The 21,783-nt window shown below is 43.9% G+C and overlaps 1 protein-coding gene across 9 annotated transcripts in view; it reads left to right on the top strand.

The window, feature by feature from the left end:
• DOCK8 (dedicator of cytokinesis 8) overlaps positions 1-21,783 on the top strand; it is a 235,657-nt gene that overhangs the window by 159,029 nt on the left and 54,845 nt on the right. For all 9 annotated transcript variants that reach the window (XR_014822445.1, XR_014822448.1, XM_084987023.1 and 6 more), the window contains 5 exons: positions 202-297; positions 5,377-5,472; positions 12,346-12,495; positions 14,741-14,854; positions 20,521-20,676. Coding sequence is in view for 7 of the 9 variants with exons in the window: in XM_084987023.1 (XP_084843149.1) it covers positions 202-297; positions 5,377-5,472; positions 12,346-12,495; positions 14,741-14,854; positions 20,521-20,676 (612 nt within the window). In the remaining 2 variants the exon portion in view is untranslated. The remainder of the gene's footprint in view (positions 1-201; positions 298-5,376; positions 5,473-12,345; positions 12,496-14,740; positions 14,855-20,520; positions 20,677-21,783) is intronic.

Below are 21,783 nucleotides of genomic sequence, written 5' to 3'. Positions count from 1 at the left end.
AGCAAGTAAAATTAGGTGTAACTTTGCCTTGTCTGCTTTGTTTTATGTTTATTTTTGGCGACTGTTTTTCTTTTGTAACTAGGAAAAAAAGAAGAAAGAAATACATTAATGAATTCTAAGCTTATGATTTCCAGGTCATTGGCTCATCTTTCCAGGGGACCACTGTCGATTGACTACTGAGTCATGGTCTGTGTATTTCAGATTGCTGATCGCAACTGCAATCGGATGTCTTACTATTGCTCTGGCAATAATGATGCTCCAAGTTCAACAACAGCTCCAAGGCCAGCCAACAAAAAGGTACTGAGCAGAGCAGAGTGAGGATAATTTGTCAGCCACTCACTAGGCTTGAAAATAGACCCCATCAAGTACTCTCCTGCCTTGTTCCTGCCTTCCTACCCCCCCACACACACACATACACACCCCTACTTTTGCAGCCCTGTCCCACATCCTCCATATTTGAACCGCCTAATTACCTACTAACTCAGTGGTTCACCAATTTAACCATGCATCAGAAGTACCTGCATGGCTTGATACATTGACTACTGGCCTCTAGCCCTAGAGTTTCTGATTCAGTAGATCTGAGGTAGGGCCCAAGAATCTGCCTTTCTGACAAGTTCCCAGCTGATGCTAGTCAGGAACCAGACTTTGAGAACTACTGCGTTAACTCTTTTTTTAGTAAAATGAGAGCTGGGGACAACTCATCCTCAACACAGTGAATGGCCCTGATGAGATATCATTAATTTCAAATATGAAAAGCTTCCTTGTAATTCTTTCTATCAGACTTACCTATGAGTTCAGAACCTTGACAAGCCGTTGCACTGCTCAGCAGAACTCTACATTAACAGCATTCTCCAACTGTTGTCACATCGTGTGTGGTCTAAGGGGTGGGAGATAGAAAGAAAAACAAAACAGCTTCAAGTTTTCTCCTCTGCGGGCACCCAAGAGTCTCAACATTTTAGTAGCTGTTTAAGATCTTGAGTGTCTTTCAAGACCCCTATTAAAATGTAAATATGCTGATTGGAAGGATAACACAGGAAGCTCTTTGCAACAGCTAACACCACGGGGAATGTGTATTAAACAGGCACTGAGGGAGTGAGGGTCAGCACAGCTCACTCTGGACTGGGTGAGAGAAAATATCATCCCTGGGGGAGGCCCTGCCAGGGTTCAGTGCTGCAGACTTTGTAGTAATCCAGGCCTGGTACCTCTGGGGAGAGGTAAGGATTAATTCTAAAAGGAAAAGTGAAAGAGAATATGGAGAGGTGCAAAAAATAAATTCTTCACTTACTCTAAATCTTAGCTTTGGGCTTTGCAGTGACTGGTTCCAAGTACCCCTTTCCTTCTTAAAAAACCATGATTTATGGAGTTCCCATTGTAGCTCAGTGGGTTACGAACCAAACCCAAGTGGTATCCATGGGGATGTGGGTTCAATTCCTGGCTCTGCTCAGTGGGTTCAGGATCTGCTGTCCCCTGAGCTGTGGTGTAGGTCCCAGATATGGCTCAGATCTGGCATTGCTGTGGCTGTGGTGTAGGGCAGCAACTAAGCTCTGATTTGACACCTAGCCTGGGAACTTCCATATGCCGCAGGTACAGCCTAAAAAGACAAAAAACAAACAAATAAAAACCAACAAACATGATTTGCCTATAGCCTGGCTTCCTTCAGGCAACGCCTGATTTCTTCTGGGCACGATTGCCTTGCTTTGATTTTGTTTCTGGTCATTTCAATGACCAGAAGAGAATCATTTCTTTTCAGAAGACGGTTTAGCCAGTGTGTTTCTTAATAGCTCAGCAAACAGGGTTTAGCTGCTTGGCTATTTTCTATAACCTCTGGAGCAAGGTGTTCTTGTAATAATGTTGCCTGGTAAGCAACATAAATGACTTTAAGAAGCAGCTTATCCTCCTCTAATCTCCTCTTGCCATAAGACCCTGGCAGTCAAACTGACCTATTTTCCAGAGGTTACCTTCGAAGCCGGGGAAGCATGGCTTTCCTTCAGTGGGAAGATCCGGGTGTAGCAAGTAACATCACTGGCGAGTTTAGGCCACCTGCTAGATCCACACACAGCCCTGCACCTCTCCAAGGCGAGAGAGCTTCCCTTCAGTCTCACAACTGCAACCAAGTGTATATTAAGGTTATAAAGGTTTGACTCAGAGTGAAGTGGAACCAGTGACAAACTGAAACACTTTGACATTTTCCATATGCTCCCCCCTCCCTCAACTTAACCATCTGGGGATGTTAATAGTTAGAATTCCCAGAGAGTTCCCGTCATGGCACAGCAGGTTAAGACTCTGAGTAGTATCCACGAAGATGCAGGTTCAATCCCTGGCCTCACTCAGTAGGTTAAGGATCCAGCATTGTCTTGAGGTGGGTGTAGGTTATAGACTCAGCTCGCATCCTGCATTGCTGTGGCCGTGGTGTAGGCTGGCAGCTGCAGCTCTAATTTGACCCCTAGCCTGGGAACTTTCAGATGCCACGGTGCAGCCCTTAAAAAAAACCAAAAAAAAAACCAAAAAAACAAACATCTGCACAGAGATTTTTCCATTTTTCTCCTTTCAGTTTAGCTGAGTAACTCTTGAATTTCACTGTACATAAGAGTGAGTAAATTGTGTTCCATGCCCACTGTACATTGTAGGGAATTTAAAGGCTTGTCAGGGGTAAGCTTTACTCTAATCAATTTTTGCTTTGGGTGTTGACTTAAAAACTTAATATCCATGAAGGCTAGTGTTCTAGGGTATAATATTAAGGTGTTAAGTAGTTTCAGCTTTTTTATCCATTGAGCAATAAAAAGTAAGTTCCCCTGTACTTATTCTAGCTTTTATCAATGAAATGCACAGAAAGTGCCCACACTTATCATTGTGGCTATCAATTAGGATGACCAAACAACCCTAGTTTACCCAGGACTTAGGGGGTCCTTAGGAGGCTGAACTTTCCATTTTAAGACCAGAACAGTGTTGACTGAAAAACACACAACCTACAGTTATGAGTTATGTTTGTTTGTTTTTCTTTTTATGGAAGTTCCCAGGCTAGGGATCAAGTCAGAACTGCAGCCCACCGGCCTAAGCCACACCCACAACAATGCCAGATCTGAGCCACATCTGCAATCTACACCACAGCCCACGGCAACACCACACCCTCTGGATACTATTGGCTTCTTAACCAACTGAGCCATAATGGGAACAATGAGTTCTGTTTATACTGACTATAGCCCAGAAAAGACAGCCTCTCAGACAGCTCTGAGGAACTGCTCCAGTGAGGTGAGGGAGGAGTCAGGACACATAGGGGATTTTGCTGGGGGAAAAAAAAAAATCTAGCTGAACATCGAAAGGTTACCACTTATAGATAAAAACAGACACCTCAATATAATGATTTTAGTGCTTTTCTATGTATGAGAAGATGCAAGAGTTTGGGTTCACTGAAATTATTCCTCTGGTATGCATCTCCACTATCTAGGGCCAGTATCCTGTTTTTCTCCAACATGAATTCTCCTCAAGGCGCACTGTCGGGTTAGTTGCAGTGGCTGATGGCTTGATGGCAGACAGTGTGTGTTGTTTACTGGGATAGCAGGCGACATCTGTTGTTTACTGAAATGACAGGCAACATTGTTATTGTCCACAACAGTCTTCAGCAAACTGAGAAGAGTCAGTTGCCCTACCTTTAGTCTTAAACTTGTTCCCCATCAAAGCTGTTGTCAAGAGCATTGACAATATCCAGATAAATGAGGGAGTGAGGAAGCAGATGGAGGAGTAGTCAGATGACTTGACAGAAAGTGTAGACATAGAGTTCCTGTCGTGGCTCATCAGTTAACGAATCTGACTAGCATCCATGAGGATGCAGGTTCAAACCCTGGCCTTGCTCAGTGGGTTAAAGATCTGGCGTTGCTGTGAGCTGTGGTGTACATCACAGACGTGGCTTGGGTCCTGAGTTGCTCTGGCGTAAGCCAGCAGCCTAAAACCAAAAAAAAAAAAAAGAAAAAAAAAAGGAGTTCCCATCGTGGCGCAGTGGTTAACGAATCCGACCAGGAACCACGAGGTTGCAGGTTTGATTCCTGGCCTTGCTCAGTGGGTTGAGGGTCCGGCATTGCTGTGAGCTGTGGTGTAGGTCACAGACGTGGCTAGGGTCCCGAGTTGCTGCGGCTTTGGTGTAGGCCAGCAGCAACAGCTCCTATTTGACCCCTGGCCTGGGAACCTCCATATGCCGCGGGAGCGGCCCTAGAAAAGGCAAAATGAAAAAAAAGAAAAAAAAAAGTGCAGACATAAATTGGAGCTGAGGGAGTTCCTTTCATGTCTCATTGGTTAATGAACACGACTAGGATCCATGAGGTTGTGGGTTCAATCCCTGGCCTTGATCAGTGGGTTAAGGATATGGCATTGCCATGAGCTGTGGTAAAGGTCACAGACCTGGCTGGGATCCCACATTGCTGTGGGTGTGGTGTAAGCTGGCATCTGTAGCTCCCATTCAACCCCTAGCCTGGGAACTTCCATATGCAGCGGGTGCAGCCCTAAAAAGCAAAAACAAACAAACAAATACATAAATAAATAAATAATAAATAAATAAATAAAAATAAATAAATAAAGTGGAGCTGAGGAACTTCTCAAGCATCTGACTCTGTTTAGAAGTTGGGTGAGTTCAAGCTGCTACCACATTGCCTTTGAATGCAGATCACCTACTCATAAACCCAGCCCTTCTCTTTTTCCACAAAGCCACAGCAGGATTATTAAAACAAACACTGTTCCAATTGGAATGGAGTTGAGATACCATCTAGACAGTGGTTCTCCAATTGAGGTCCTGGACCAGCAGCATCAGTATCACCTGGGAACCTGTTAGAGATGCAAATCCTTGGGCTCCACCCCAGACCTGATGAATCTGAAAGTCTGGAGGTGGGCTCAGCAATCTGTTTCTTCACAAGCCCTCCAGGGGATTCTGAGGCACATTCAAGAGTGAGAACCATTGCTACCAGCTGAGTTTATGGATGAGAAAAATGAGGGTACCAGGGGGATTGGCTTACACATGATCCCACAGAGGGTTAATGGTGGGATCTGGAAGGAAGATAAGACAGTCCCGGTCCCGACTAGTACCCAGGATGCTTACCCCCTGGAAGGCAGCTTAGCTCCCCTGCTGGGGCCAGTCCTTCAAACCCAGCTCTCCAGTACCGTACTGCCTCCAGCCTTCTCCTACCTCCTTCAGATGCCCTCCAGTCTCATATTATTTCAGCACTGGCGTGGCCATCCACTGTGGTCTGAGACATCCAGGGCACGTGCATCAGTACCTACAAGCTATGACAACTGGGCTAAAAGAAAACTGAGGCTGGTGAATAAAGCACCTAGTATAGGCCATCACTACATCTTGCGTACATGTAATGGTTTTTTGTGTTTGTTGTCCAGCATTTCCACGAGGAGCTTGCCCTGCAGATGGTGGTCAGCACTGGAGTGGTGAAAGAAACAGTCTTCAAATACTCCTGGTTCTTCTTTGAGCTTCTGGTGAGATTCTTGAGTACTTATATCTGTGCTCAAAGGGCATGAAAAGCACATTGCAGACAGGCAGTGAAGTTTCTCCTAGTAGGAACTGACATTTTATCCACTGAGTTGCTCCTGCAGAAACCCTGGGCTCATTCCTTCAATTTTAACCCTTTCTCAACCCTGCAGCCATCTTCCACCCCATCTTACCAATTCTACCTTGAAAATCTACCTCCACCTGCCACTTCTCACCATCGTCACTGCTCCCAACCTGGCCAAGCTGCCATCATCTCCACAATCACTTCCTCTTTGCCTGCTTGCATTCATTTCTGCCTGTGCCTGTTCCTTCTGCACAGGACAGCCCAGTGTTAAGCCCATAATGACACTCCCCTCTTTAAAACCCTTCAGTGATTTTCAGTGTACTAGGCTGAAAATCACACATTTTTATCTTGGCCTATAAAACCCTTGTATGATTCTGTTTCCCTTCATCTCCGACCTTATCTTGGGCCCTAGTCCCTCCTTCTTCAGCCATGCTGTTTCCAGTTTGGTCCCTTGAAGATGCTGCCACCCTTTCGGCTTCACAGCCTTCTTAAGAGTCTCTGCTTCTTTCCTACCTTTCATCACCCTATATGCACACTTTTGGGGTTCTTCTTAATGTCACCACTTCTGAGAGGCCTTTTCTGACTGCCTTCTACAAGAGGTCTTCACTCAGTTATTCTCCTTTTACACATCATATTTATTTCCTTCCTAGTGCATATCACAATATATAATTGTTTTCCTGTCTTGCCTCTTGGATTTCTAGAATATAGGTCTACCTTCTTCATTATCCTATGTCTAGCCCAAAATATGACTTGGTGTTGTAAAAGCACCGACTTGCATTTGTTGAGGGGGGAGCAAATGAAACTTGTGAACCTGTTTACCCACAACTTGTATCCATTCTCTAGCAGAAAAGCGAAAGGTACAGGATACTCTTTAACTTAAAAATAAAGAGAATAATAGTAGTATCTATTTCATGCTGGAAGTGAAAGAATCTTACCAATAAGCCACTAGAATAAGCATTTTGTCCATGTTGGTAAATGGAGATGTATTGTGAAATGAGGTTAAATGAAAAACGTTAACTACGTCAAAATGTACATACAAACCATCCAGAAGATAAAGAATGGGTTGAGATTTAGTGATAGAGTTAGCTTTATTTTGTCTAGGTTCTTTCCTCTGTGACACCTGGTGTGAATTTTTTTTTTTTTTTTTTTTAAGAGAGAGAGATGGCAGTATTTCCACCTGAGCTCTAGTTTATCTTTGTAAGTTCACGCCCAAAGTAAAAAGAGAGCAATATTGAGCAATAGGACATAGAGAACAAGAGGGTCAAAGGAAATAAAAATAAAGCACACATTGGGGCGGCAGTGGGAAATCATATGCAGTAGAATTAAAAAGAAGTCAGGCTCGGACCGCAGAAGCACATCCAAGGTTCAAATCCATTAGAGTTTTACCAAGTTCCCACCCTCTGTTTGAGAAAGATATTGCCAGAGAAATGTCTTTTCAGAGCACAGTGCCAGAGGCCTGCAGCAGAATCACTGCAGGTGCTTAGTGAAAATCAAGGAGACCTGGAGACTCTCCCCAGAATACTGAGTGCAGTGAGGAGTGGACAGCCGGCAGTGCATGGGCCTGTCTTCTGAGATGACTTCCAAGTACGCTGAAGTTCCAGTTGCTCAACTGCCTCCACTCTATGTGGAACAGAGCTAAGGATCCCAATATGCAGCCAGTAGGAAAAGGCTTGCCATAAACTCTTTCTTGATGCATGAAGAGTATCAAACCGCCACTCTGTACCCTGTACATTCCTGTCTCTACATACACATCCCACCCACCTTATGAATCTCCATAAAAAAGATTCACTCAGGTCATAATCCATCTATAGATAATTCATACAAATAATCTTCAACTGAGATGATCTACCATATTGCATCTTTAAAAAGGCATGAAGCAAACACTCAATTTGATGTCATAGAATCTCATAGAAGAGAGTCCCAAAGGAAAGAAATACCCCAATTCAAAGATGTTCCACAGAGTTCCCATTGTGGCGCAGTGGAAACGAATCCAACTAAGAGCCACGAGGTTGCAGGTTCAATCCCTGGCCTCACTCAGTGGGTTAAGGATCTGGCATTGCTGTGGCTCTGGTGTAGGCCCGCAGCTGTAGCTCTGATTGGACCCCTAGCCTGGAAACCTCCATATGCCACTGGTGTGGCCCTGAAAAGACAAAACAAAACAACAAAACACACAAAAAACCAAAGATGTTTCATGTCATTTTCTCAACACACTTCACCTAGTCATCCTTCTGTCTTATTAATAGTTATGTATTATGAGCCACTATCCTAAGCAGTTATCCCAGTGCACACACAGGACTCCAAGGCTAAATAGGGGCTTGCCCAGCCCCCTCAGCCAGGGAGGGGCAGAGCCCCGACCCCACCACACTCTAGTCCAGGTTCCTGTCCTCTGCTGTTCTGCTTCTCCTTGGAAGCTGGAAGTCACACAACATTTTCTTAGCCCAACATACTAACAACATGCAAAACCTTTGTATGCTGAAGTCAACTTTAATGCAGGGCTATAATTATTACTCTATTCCAGTCAGAATGAACTCATCACTGCTCGGCCTTGTGGCATTTTAGTGCTCTCTTTTAAAGGCAAGTTTGCATTCTCTGCAGATGTAATGATGACTCCGTCTTTCATATAATCCCAGTAACAGTCCGCATCCCTAAGGGAGGAAAAATCCTGACATCTAAAACATGTTGACCATCTTAATGGGCACATGTCAGGTGCCACTGTAAGCACTGTGAGCGTGATCTCACGGAATCCTCAGACGACCCTCAGGCGGGAGATTTTCATCAGCCTCAGTTTACAGATGGGGTTGGAGGAGGGGTGGAGGCCATAGGAGAGTCTCCAGGTGGACCAAAGACTTCGTCAGTACCGCTCCACTGCCCCTAACTGCAGGGAGCTGAGAACCATGGCAGAGGTGAAAATTGCTTTTGATCTTGCACATTTATTTACTAGGACTCGGTAGGCCCAGGAGAGAAGCAAAAGCTAAAGCCCATCACCCTCCTTCCCCCTAGGAGTCCCCTGTGGTTAACAGATGCAGACGCTGGAAAGAAAGTCCAGCTGATATGAGCGCTTAGAGGGGGTTGATCAGCATGCTGATTACCCAGGACACCGGCTGCTCGGTCACCCAGGGCTCTGTGGGTTATAACCCAGGTCTGTCAGAGTCCTGGCAGAAGCGCATTAGCATTGCTCAAAAGAGATACCTGAAAAGCATTTATCAAAGGGACTCCGCCCAGGGTATGTGCAGGGTTACAGGAGCAGATAAGGGTTGATGAGGCACCCAGGGAACAGGGGGTGCTAGAAGCCTTTCTCTCTCCTATCTCTAAAGAAACAAGAGTAGGGAGCAGGAGTTCCCGTTGTGGCACAGTGGAAACCAATCTGACTAGGAATCATGAGGTTACGGGTCCAATCCCTGGTCTCGCTCGGTGGGTTAAGGATTCGGCATTGCCGTGAACTGTGGTGTAGGTCACAGATGCAGCTTGGATGTGTAGCTCCAATTGGACCCCTTGCCTGGGAACCTCCATATGCCAGGAGTGGTGCCCTAAAAGAACAACAACAGCAAAAAGAAGTAGGGAGCAGTGTAACTGGGGCTGAGAGAGAGCTGAGGCAGAGTAGAGCTGAGGCAGAGAAGAGCATCTATGTGACAGGAGCTGGAGTCTTAGAGAAACACTGCCACTGCAAGAAGCACAGTGCACAGTGTTGAGGGCAGTGGAGTGGAGGTGCGCCCAGACCACTCTCTTCTCCCTCCCACTGGACCCCACCCGCTACCTCCCACTGGCCAACTCCAACTGAAAGTGCAAGTTCAAGGAGTCTCAAATGACGGAGTCCATAGACTTCAGCTTTCCGGGGCTCAGAGGTAGATGGAGAGGGGCAAGGAAGGGAGCTGGGGGCTACTGTGGAGGCAAATAGAAACTATCGGCCCCTGCCAGAACTTTGCAAGGAAACTGATCTCGGACTCAGACAGGGTGCCCAGTCCTCCACGCATTGCCTGTGCATTTGACCTACAGATTGCCTAGGAAGTTAATGCAAAACTAAAAACAAACAAACAGGGTTCCCCCCCCCCCCACATGAAGCTTTAAGAGAAAGGAATGACAGCCTTCTTGGGCTTAGCCAACAACCTGGGCAATTTAACACTCTTTAGTTGTGTTGATGCCATGCGCTAATGAACAACCACTTTGGCATCAGAGCTGTTAAACACAATCCTTGAGCAGATTTCACACTTGCTAATGAATAAATCCCCATGCTTTTAGAAACTGCTGAGCCAGACTTTGGGAACGCAGAGGTAAAGGGTGACCTAGTTTACCAGGGACATGAAGTTCTGCACCAAGGGGCTCTTGGTACCTGTCCTTTGCATGGGTCACAGAGGCCAGTATAGGGAAAATATTTTCCTGCCTTATCCCACCCTACAAATAATGGCCAACTATCCACTAATATTTCCGCCAGATGTTCCGCTCTGGAGATGCAAAAGACACAGAAGCTGGCAGGTAGCTGACAGTCTGGCAAGGGGCCGTTGGTTGAAAGTACAGTATTTGGAGTATTATTTATTCGGTTGTAGGATGGCCAAACTCAGCAGGTAGAGTCTGAATACAAGAGTGAGTTCCACAAGCCGGGGCTGGGGTGGTTTAGGCAGCGGGGAAGTGGGACAGGTAGCCCCACACAAAGGGGCCTCGTCTCTGTCTCTGTCTCTATCTCTGTCTCTCTCTCTCTCTCAGTCCTTTGTTAGGATCACAGTGAGAGAAGCACTTTGTCAGACAAAAATTTGGGCCCGGTTTCCACCTCTCATTCAGGTCCTCTACTGAAGTGCATGTGACTCTGCAGGGCGCAGACACCGTCTATGTGTCCTAAGCTAAGAAGGACTCTACAGTCAAGAGAAACTATGGCTCTTACACTGGGCTTCAGGATTATTATGTTCTTAGGTCTTCCCCAAGCTGGCTATGGCATTATCTGGAAACATAAAACACATAAAGCCCGTCCGTCTGTTTTTACTTCTTAGTTTACCTTTTCTTTGATTTTTTTTATCTCTGTTTTGGTGCTAAAGGAAATGGCCAGCCTGGCATTTTTGAAAACAGAAACTACTATTAGTGCATAAAAAGTTCTTCCGTTTAACTCTTGGGAATGAAAGTCAGTTTCCCATACATGCTGTCTGTCCCCTCGTTTTCCAGCCCTGACCTAAGTGGTCACCTTCAGGCAAGTGTGGGCGATTGAACTTCCAAGACCATTTTCTTTTTGCCAGTGACTCTCAGTCTAGTATGGACAATTTATGGAAAGGTGGGCACCCAGCCACAAGATCTCCCAGCCTTTCCCATCAGGCTGTTCCTAATAGCTCTGAGCATCTTCCACTAAAAAAAGATACAACATTAGACTATATCAAAGGGGATTGTACTGACCCACAAATATCCTGGCCCTGGAAGAAGTCCATAAAATAAGCACGATTTTGGAGTTCCCTGGTGGTTTAGTGGATTTAAGGATCCAGTGTTGTCACTGATGTGGTGGGAGTTAACTGCTCTGACACAGGTTTGATCCCTGGGCCAGGGACTTCCACAAACCATGGGTGTGACCACAAAGAAAAAAAAAGCATGATCTTAACTTAAAATTGTGGTAGGCAGTGAGCTGGTGACCTACTAGTCATATCACTAATTGACATACAGGTTTTTATTTAAACTACATATACTTTAAAAATATGTAATATGTGAAGCTCCTGCTGTGGCACAATGGGATTGGTGGCATCTTGGGAGTGATGGGACACAGGTTTATCCCTAGCCTGGCACAGTGGGTTGGAGATAGCTGTGGCTTAGGCTGCGACTACAGCTTGGATCTAATCCTTGGCCTGGGAGCTCCATATGCCTCAGGGTGGCCAAAAATATAAACTATATATATAGTAGAAATATATACTTGTATATGTATGTTTGGCAATTTAGTGTTTGTTTTTGTTTTTGTTGTTGTTGTTGTTTTTGTCTTTTTAGGGCCACCCTGGAGCATATGGAGGTTCCCAGGCTAGGGGTCAAATCGGAACTGTAGCCTACGCCACACAACGCCACAGCTACAGCCATGCAGGATCTGAGCTGCGTCTGCAATCTATACCACAGTTCACAGCAATGCCGGATCCTTAACCCACTGAGCGAGGTCAAGGATCAAACCTGCATCCTCTTGGATGCTAGTCAGATTCATTTTCACTGAGCCATGATGAGAACTCCTTGGTAAGTTAGTCTTGTAAAACTCAAAACGTAATTCTCCTAGAGGCAATATTCCAAATAGTGATTAAGTTTCCTGTTAGCGTACTATAGGATTGTTTCTGGAAGAACTGTTCCCTCTGCCTGTTCAACCTGAAACTCAACCTAAGAGGAACATTGCTCTCTTCTTACTATAGTTCATGGGTAGAAATGACTTCAGCTCACATCAAAAACAGTCTCATAAACAGTTCCTTTTTCTCTAATGTGTTATGTGCCACGGTGGGGCAGTGCCTCAGTGGTCATGGGGGCTCAGTCTTGGTCCGCCTGCCCAGTAGAGAGAAGGGGAGTCTTGTGACACTGCGGCTAAAGAATTAAGCTCCTTGCTTTGTCAGCAGCGAAAAGGAAGCCCCCTGACTCGGGGTCAAGAAGAGGACACCCTTCCCACCTCCTGCCACCATGGCAACCATCTGTGTGTCAGGAGCATTTTGCAGACCAGAGCCTGCTTGGGCAACCACCAGCACAGATAAAGTATTAGAAAGTCCATTGTTAGTGCGCTTTTCTTCCAGGCTTTTCCCCTTTGCCACAGTGTACAAGCAGGTCACCAATTTTCATGTCAACATTTCCCCCATCTTCTCTGTAGGTGAAAAGCATGGCTCAATATGTACATAACATGGACAAACGGGACAATTTTCGGAGGACTCGTTTTTCCGACCGTTTCAAAGATGACATAACTACCATTGTTAATGTGGTCACCTCGGAGATTGCAGCCCTTTTAGTTAAACCTCAGAAGGTAATGGTATCATTTTACTCTTACTGTCTAAAAATTTTTTACCTTGGGCATATGTTATTTTCGTCATCTAAGAAAAATAAGCATTATCTTAAAACAGTAATTAAAGTGTAACTAACTAAATGCCGTGTGTTATGCTGGATGGGACCCTGCAGCGGGGCTGGGGGATTGCTATCAAGAAATTACAGTATGGGATTGCAGTCGTTTAAATTATTGTATCAATGTAGCTATGAGAAAGAATATTGTTATTCTTAGGGAATATACCCTGAAGCATTATGGGGTAAATGGGCATGATATTTGCAACCTACTCTCAAATGGTGCCGAAGAAAACAATGTATATGAAGAGAGAATGATAAAGGAAATGTAGCAAAATGTCAGGTATTGATGGACCTAGTTAAAGGAGTTCGTTTTACTATTCTTGCACCTTTGCTGTAAATTTGAAGTTATTTCAAAGCTGGAGTTCCTATCACATTTCAGCCATTAATGAACCCAGCTAGTATCCATGAGGACGTGGATGCGATCCCTGGCCTTGCTCAGTGGGCTAAGGATCCGGCATTGCCGTGAGCTATGGTGTAGGTCACAGATGCAGCTCAGATCTGGCATTTCTGTGGCTGTGGTGTAGGCTAGCAGCTACAGCTCTGATTTGACCCCTAGCCTGGGAACCTCATATGCCTCTGGTGCAGCCCTGAAAAAAAAAAAGAAAAAAAGATTATTTCAAAGTAGAACGTTTTAAAATGTATAAAATGAAATAGGACAAGATTCAAAAAGGAACTATAAAATTTGAAGCAGCAGTGATAACTATTCATACCTTTATCATTATGAAGAATTTGTAAACTACCACATACACAGGAGAAGAAATTTCCACTTGGCTCTTTCTTACAGCAAACTCATGAGAGCAGCAAATGGGTTTCCATTTTGGCAGGCATGAAAAACGAGGCTCAGTGAGGTTGGTACATTTTCCAAAAAGCATGCAGCTAGCAGCAAAGTCATGAATGAATATTCCAAGGCCAGGATATTCAGGCAGTTACGTAGGGAGTGGCCCGTGTGGAGGATGCTGAGGGCGTGAGGCCTTGCCCCTCATAGGAAATGTGGAAACTTCTTTATCAGCTCTCTGTCCATGCCAGTGGCTGGTCGGCTTGGCCTGAATTGGCAAACTGCACATCCTAACAAGAGGAAAATATTTTCAAATCATATTTTCAATAGTGTCAGGGCAAATTGATTTATCATTCTGAGAATAAAGGACATAAACATGAAAAAGTGAATCCCCGATTGCTCTGAAGTGCTGTAAAATCCCTCATAAATATAAGCACTGAGAAGTAGTAAAAACAAAACCCTGGCCACAGTTCATGCAAGAGTTCACTCTATCTTGTGTGGCTCTGACCTCTCCTAGACTGAGAATGCTAATTGGAGAAGAAAAAAAAAGTCTTAGGTTAAAAAATGACTCTTTTATCCTGATTAGATTTTCTGCAGCAGTCCTTACAAATTAAGAAGCTGTCTCATTGAAGAGCGTGAGTACATTTCAAGTCGCTCTTGCCAAAACAGTAATTACTGGAATCAAATAAATTATAGTAAGGCAATATAAAGAAATACAAGAAATACAAGAAACTGCAGAGTTCTCTTCGTGGCTCAGCAGTTAACAAACCTAACTAGGATCCATGAGGATGCGGGTTCGATCCCTGGACTTGCTTAGTGGGTTAAGGACCTGGTGTTGCCGTGAGCTATTGGGTAGGTCGCAGACGCAGCTCGGGTCCTGAGTTGCTGTGGCTGTGGTGTAGGCCAGCAGCTACAGCTCCGCCTAGACTCCTACCCTGGGAACTTTCATATGCCGAGGGTGTGGCCCTAAAAAGCAAAAAAAACAAAAGACAAAAAGCAAATAAATATGAGAAACCAGAATGTAGGAAAATATTCGTAATGGTGTTGAATGAATAAAATTCAGGACCTTGTGGTACATAGAGAATGAGTTCAATTATATACAAATTAATATTGTATATAAGCCTGGGAGAAATGTACCTAAATATTAACAGTGGATAAGGAATTAATTGATTCTAGTTAACACTATTGGCATCAGTTAAGTTCTAAATTATATTTGCTACAGCTTTGCAGGGGTACTTGCTTTGCTCAGTATCTTCCAGAGGAACACTGGCTGAAAATCCTGGACCTGCCTCTCCAAACTTTCCCCCAGGGACCTGGGAGTTCATGACCAAGTTTACTGCCAAATAATGTTGGTGTTTGCGTGTTTGTTTTTAAGGAAACGGAACAGGCAGAAAAGATCAACATCAGCCTGGCTTTCTTCCTGTATGACCTTCTCTCACTCATGGATCGTGGCTTTGTGTTTAACCTCATCAAACATTATTGCAACCAGGTGAGTGTTCCCTGTTGTTCCTGGTTCCTTTCATCTAATACAGAGCTCATTGCTGTGGCATGTTATCTTCATCACTGCCAAGTTAGACAACTTGACTCGTACATTCTGCATTTTGTGATACATTCTTCATGTCATTTGTTTTCTAGAATGGACATCAGTAGATACGCTGGTTTGTGTGAATTCTTGGAGCATTTACCAGCCCAGCACAGAAGGGCCAACAAGTTAATCTGTGGGAATTGAAATTTGTTAGTGAAATGAGCCACTTTCTTCAATCTAACATTTAACGGAAATTATATGACTGTAGCATTCAGACTTGGACCAGATATAGATTTTAAAGTATGAGGTCTCTTTTCACATATTAGGGTAATTCATTAAATTTCAGTTGTGAAATCCTGACATTAAAGAACCCTAATAACATTAGTCAAAGGGACTGAATTTTACTGAGAATGCAGATACTGTCATCCCATGGTATCTGCAGGGGATTGGTTCCAGGACCCCTCACCAACTTCCCCCAATATACCAAATCTCATAGATGATCAAGTATCAAGTCTCTTATATAAAATAGCATGGTATTTCCATATAACTGATATCCACCCATATACTTTAAATCATCTCTGAATTAATTATAATACCAAATATAATGTATATGCTATAGAGATAGTTGTAAATACTATGTAAACAGTTGACGGTGCAGATTCAAGTTTTGTTTGGGGGAGCTTTCTGGAATTTTTCAAATATTTTCAATCCTCAGTTGTATCTGCAAATGCAGACACTGTGGATACCGGATACAGAGGGCTGGTTTTTTAAAAATATTTATTTATTTATTTATGCTTTTTAGGGCTGTTCCTGCAGCACATGGAAGTTCCTAGATTAGGGTCTATACCACAGCTACGGCAACGCCAGATCTGAGCTAAGTCTGTGACACGACAGCTCATGGCAACAACGCCGGATCCTTAAACCGCTGAGCAAGGCCAGGGATGGAACCTGCATCCCCATGAATACTAGTTGGGTTCATTTCCACTGAGCCACAACGGGAACTCCTTGCCCTTGCCCTTTTTTTAAATAATCCAAAAGCATCTTTTCTGTGCCATCTCCCCAGATTTTCAAATGGAGTCCTTTTTTTTCCCCCTTTGGTTTTTAGGGCCACATCCGAGGCATTTGGAATTTAGGCAAGTTCCCAGGCTAGCGGTCAAATCAGCCCAACAGCTGCTAGCCCATACCACAGCCACAGCAACACAGGATCTGAGCCTCATCTGTGACCTGCAACACAGTTCATGGCAATGGCGGATCCTTGAACCCACTGAGGAGGGCCAGGGATCCAACCTGCATCCTCAGAGAGAGTAGTCAGGTTCATTTCTGCTGAGCCACAGCAGGAACTCCTTAAATGGAGTTCTTTAGTTCCCTGTCCTCATCAAACCATCCCAACAATAGAACTACAAGTAGCAGTTATTGTTGCTACTCCTTTCCTTCCATATATCCCTACCTTAGGACCACTCCCATTATCACTGCCACTAGCATCGCTACCCACTACCAGTATCTCTGCCCATCATCTCGCTTTCATCATTACTGTCACCACCACTGGCTTCTTGCTATGGACAAAGCACTGTGTTAGGCACTTTATAGAAATTGTATCATTTGATCCTTCCAAGGTGTTATGGTCAACTTGTTCAGATGATAAAGCTAAAGTTTGGAGGAGGGAAACAAGAGCCATGCCTGCCTAACTCAAGGTACAGTGGGTTATTCACTCTGTTCTACCAGGCCTGGCTCTCTGTTAATTGGCCCTTATTGGCCTTAAATAAGTCATTCAACTTCTGTGGATCTCATTTATAGAATTATGCCTCCACTTCCCCCCTAAAAACCATGACTTTTCTAAAGAGACTCCCAAGAAGGAAGCCAACCTATAAAAAGAGAATCCTAAAGAAACATCAGAAGCCCCAGAGCACCACCATCTGGTCAGCCTGACCTCCTGACCCTGCGTGGACCTTCTGTCTTAGTTCCACCAGAGTGGAGTGGATGAGGGATATGCCATCCTTGCCATCCTCTCAGGTGTTTGGGATGACAGGTCACTGGAGGCATTGCAATATGAATTAATCTGTTTTTTAGAACTTGGATATATGGAAAGGAGGTACTAGAACACTACCCTAGGCCCAGGGTTCACTTCTGTTAAAGAAAACATTTATCCATGACACTCATTAAATAGTAAAGCCCACTTGTGGGTAAGCAATGAGATCCTGCTGTACAGTACAGGGAACTGTATCTAATCACTTGTGATGGGACATGATGGAGGATAATGTGAGAAAAAGAGTGTATATATATGTGTAACTGGGTCACCTTGCTGTACAGCAGAAATTGACAGAACATTGTAAATCAACTATAATACACATTTTTAAATAAAAATGAAAAACACATACACAAAAAAACCGGTAAGGCTCAGTTTACTCAGGAACATTGTGATAGTACAGGGGCCACTGCATTGGATTTTTCAGTAGTGGGGAGAGAGCGGGTTTAACTCTTAATACATCAGGAAAAATGCCAATTTATAGCTGAGAAACAGGGTAGGATTGGTCAGTGGATGAAAAAGTACTAAGGGGGGGGGAACCCCATCAGGGGTAAAGGGAGGATTTGGGCTAAACCAACTTAATAGGATTCTTGCTGAAGGCAGGCCAGGGTGACCGGATACCACCTGGGGGGGGGGGGTGCTGGTAAGGGATGAGACGTTTGGTCCAATCTCAAGGGTGATCAGATATCTACAGTGGGTGATTCTGACTAAAATGACTCATGAGGATCTTTGCTACAACTGGGCTCTTGAGAAACACCCAAGGCAGGGCCTATTTGAACAAGAGCTCAGAGGAAAATGACAAGAATTTGGTCAAGGAGAGACTCTGTCACATGTAGGGGCAGTTTTTATTACCAAAAGGCAAATAAAATAAAGCAATCAAAAGTAGACAATAGCTACCTGCCCAGCAAATGCATGTTTTCATTTTCTCTTTCTTTTCTTTCTCTCTCTCTTTGTAATCCTTTCCTTTCTTTTGAGTATACTTCTACCTTACATCTCTTTTCTCCCTCTTTCCTGTCTCAGCTGCCAGAGAGCCTAAGACGAGGAGTCTCAAGGCCTGTGTTCTAATTCCAGTGATGCCATTAAACTCCTCTGTGTTTAAAGACAAGGTTGGATTAGAATACTTCTGGCTTTAATATTCTGAGTCTATGCTCTCTTTCTGCCAGTGATATCCTCAGCTATTGCTTAGCACAGTCAGCAACACACAGGCCTAAAAAGACCACTGGCTCTAGTCAATGGCGATTTAGCTCATTGATCCTGGCTTATTCCACACACACTCTGAACATCATACCTGAGGCAAGTTCTGTTCTTCCAAAATCCTCTGGTATTATCATCTTGCATAACTTGAATCAAACATTCTGTCATGCTTTCTATCATTTACAGATTTTGTGACCATGAGTGTAATCTTGGTCCTTTATTACTAGTCACTGATAATAGACAAATCCAGTTTTTGATGGCTCTATATCACTTTCAATATGCCACTAAGTTAGCACCCATCCCTTGGGTAGGGCCACCAAGGTCACCGCCATGGGTCCTAACCTTTGGAAAGGGTGTTTTGGGAACTGCACTTTCCTCTTTCCTAAACATTGCTAAAATTAATTTTGCATTTTCTGTCTTCAGTGTCGTTTCAAGGGACATATGAAACATACCCACAGTGTGGCCTTCTTTCAAATGCAAATATCTTTTGCTCTCAGGTTCTAATAGCTGGCTAGACACAACAGCTTTTTAGAAGTGGCCTTCAGTGATGGGCTAAGACCAAGTTCTAATCAGTTCAATTTGCCGGTGTCCCCCGATCCAAAAGCAGCCAGTAGAGCTCATTGACAAGAGTATGGGTTCTGGTAAATGTTCCTACGCAGAAGTCACGTGTTCTGTTTTTTACATAATACGTAATGGTATTCATTTGTTTCAAGAAAATGTCTAACTACAGATTCTGTAGGCAAATGCCGTAACACAATGGCCTTTCCTAAAATGACTGAATATATGTGCTCAATTAAGCTATATAGTTTTTATAAAGCTACTCTTAATTAAAGTGCATGAAGAGGAGGCATGGCTGTGGAACTCAAGCCACAGCATATTAGCTCAAACACAAAACCCGAAGCCGACAGACAAAACCTGGAGCTGACACTCATGACAGGCCTGGCCCTCTTCAGATAAGGAAGTAACCTGCCCAGAGTTCCTGTTGTGGCTCAGTGGTTAACGAATCCGACTAGGAACCATGAGGTTGCAGGTTCGATCCCTGGCCTCGCTCAGTGGGTTAAGGATCCGGCATTGCCGTGAGCTGTGGCATAGGTCGCAGATGCGGCTCGGATCCTGTGTTGCTGTGGCTCTGGCATAGGCTGGCAGCTACAGCTCCGATTCAGCCCCTAGCCTGGGAATCTCCATATACCTCAAGAGCAGCCAAGAAACGGTAAAAAGACAAAAAAAAAAAAAAAAAAAACCTGCCCTAGACAACTCTTCTCTCAGTGAAAGGATGGCTTACTCCAGCAGACCCTTATCTGCAATGAGGAGAGCTTCAGACCCCTGGCTTATCTGTAGAACTACTCTGCCCTTTCCCTTGCTCTCTGGCTATAAAAAGAAGCAGCCAACTTCCACTGGGGTCGGTTCTCCCTGACCACTAGGAAGCTATTCGGCTGTGCTAGCAGTGTTTCTTATCTCAATAAACTCATCTCTCTCTTCACTCCACTTTGTACCCTGAAATTCTTTTCCAGCCCGAGTTAGGACCACAGCCATGGCCATTTGCAAGGATGAGATGCTCAATTTCCTGTGCTGGGGAGGAAGAGTGTTTATAATGATATATTGGGAGGTTGAAGGTCCATCCTGACTCTCCTTTCCTTGCTTTGCCTTCAGAGATGCTACCTCTGAATCACAGCCTACAGAGTCTGGGTGCTGCACTTGTCCACTTACCTGAGGGAAGCAGGAGATCTCTTCCAGACTGTCACCTTTGTCAGTTTTTCATTGCTGATTTCAGGGTTTATTCGTGTAAGGGAAGGTTTTTCCTGAAAACTCTTATAGCTTTCTCTCTCTCTCTCTTCCACTCCCTCCTCTCCCAGTTTGCGAAAACTCCTTGGCTTTTTTGCAGAGACTACATCCATTTCCAAGTAATTTGATACCTTCATCTAGGAAAGTGGTTTGAGGACTTCCCAGTGGGGCCTTTAATTAGAAACCACAAAAGAACACTTGTGGCATTAAAATGTCATCCAGTCATATTCCGTTAGTCTTGTGTGGCCCCACGTGGGGTTGACTCCTTTCATTTAGTTTCTCAGACACAGTGGGGTTTTTGCAAAATTAATTGTATTGTGTTACACTGCAGACATACCTCCACATTATTTTCAACACAGGATTGCTGTGGTATTATAGATGTGACAAGGGTTGGGGGCTGGGCGAGCATCCTCCTTCTGGACAGCTGTTAGGACCAGAATCATGATGGGCCACAACAGTGGATGAAAATGTACTGGACCTCCCGGTAACGCACAGTGTGCCATCTGTGGCACTGTCCCTTTAATTTTTATGAGATTGATTGCCTTAACTGGGGAGAAAGGATATTTTTGTGTTTGTCAACCTCAACTTCATTCACCTTAAACACCTCTTTCCTCTTTGTCGTCCTTCCCAGCTGTCAGCCAAGCTCAACAACCTTCTGACGCTCATTTCCATGAGGCTGGAATTCCTGAGAATCCTCTGCAGCCATGAACATTACCTCAATCTGAACCTCTTCTTTATGAATGCTGATACTGCTCCAGCATCTCCCTGTCCCTCCATCTCTTCCCAGGTAATCAGCTAAGTGAAAAATTGTTTAAGCTACTTCATTGACTTAGCTTAACTGAGTCATTAATTCCTATATATATTGGTCTTTTTAATTAGAAGAAAAATCGAGCTCTTCAAACCAGATCAATTGATCCAGATATATTCAAGTACGCTACCCAAAGTTGTGGCATCTAACTCATCATCTATAAGCTAAGTGATTGCTTTCTTTCTAGGCTCAAGGGTTCCTGCTGAAGCCAAGGAGAGCAGGGAATCCATATGCATGATGAAAAATGTTTAATTCATGGAAAAGTCGCTGATCTTCCTTTGTCTGACAGTCGTCTTTCCACTTTAGTTTGACAGTCTCCTTTGCTCATTTCCCTTTTCCTAAACCTCAACACCATAAAATTCGTGAAATTGCAGGGTCCTTTATATTGATTCCAAAATGATCTAGTAGTGGTTTTTAATGCCGGTATTATATCATTGAATGATCTTAGACCTTCCTGCCAATTCTGTTGTAGAATGAAATTCAGCACAACTGATGCCACCTTGAATCATGGTCCAGATAATTTAGCTTTCGAGACACTAAAGAGATCTCATTATAAACTAATCAAATGGTCTCTTTCATAGGAGTGTATTTATACCAAGTCTTGCTCTTGATTAGCCCAGAAGAGTAACACTTGTATTAATATTTAGAGACAGAGCTTCAACTGACATGGCCAGTCTTTTTTTTAGAACAGTATTTTGCAGGTTAGGTTTGGTGGGCCTTGGATTCTATAGAATAGTAAGAGGTATTAGGCAAATACAGAGTTCCAAATACAAATCTGTTTTGGAAACCTATTGTTAACAGGTTTCTTTGCAATAGACCATCCAAGAGTCTCTAATTTGTCCATGTAAATTGTAGATAACCACGGGGTGGGAGAGGAAATGGCGGGAGGTGTATAATAAGCAGTGATTCCCCAAATGATTGGACTCTGGAAATCTTTCTTTTTCTCCTCCATTGATTTTTCAGGGGACTGTTGTCCCTTAGAAAAACTTTAAAGAAAGGCTGTTAATAGTCATGTAGAGAACCAAACAGTAGCTCAGAGCAGCAGGCAAGATTTCTTCCTCCTGGGTTTTATTTATGATGCCTATT

The sequence above is a fragment of the Sus scrofa genome, chromosome 1 (genome assembly GCF_054392235.1).
Source record: "Sus scrofa isolate SSC_HxYL_T2T_F1_AM1 chromosome 1, Sscrofa_HxYL_maternal_Yorkshire_Landrace_v2.0, whole genome shotgun sequence".
In the NCBI taxonomy this organism is placed as follows: Eukaryota; Metazoa; Chordata; class Mammalia; order Artiodactyla; family Suidae; genus Sus; species Sus scrofa.
The sequence above is the reverse complement of the archived record's forward strand: the minus strand, read 5'-3'. Positions and strand labels throughout refer to the sequence as shown.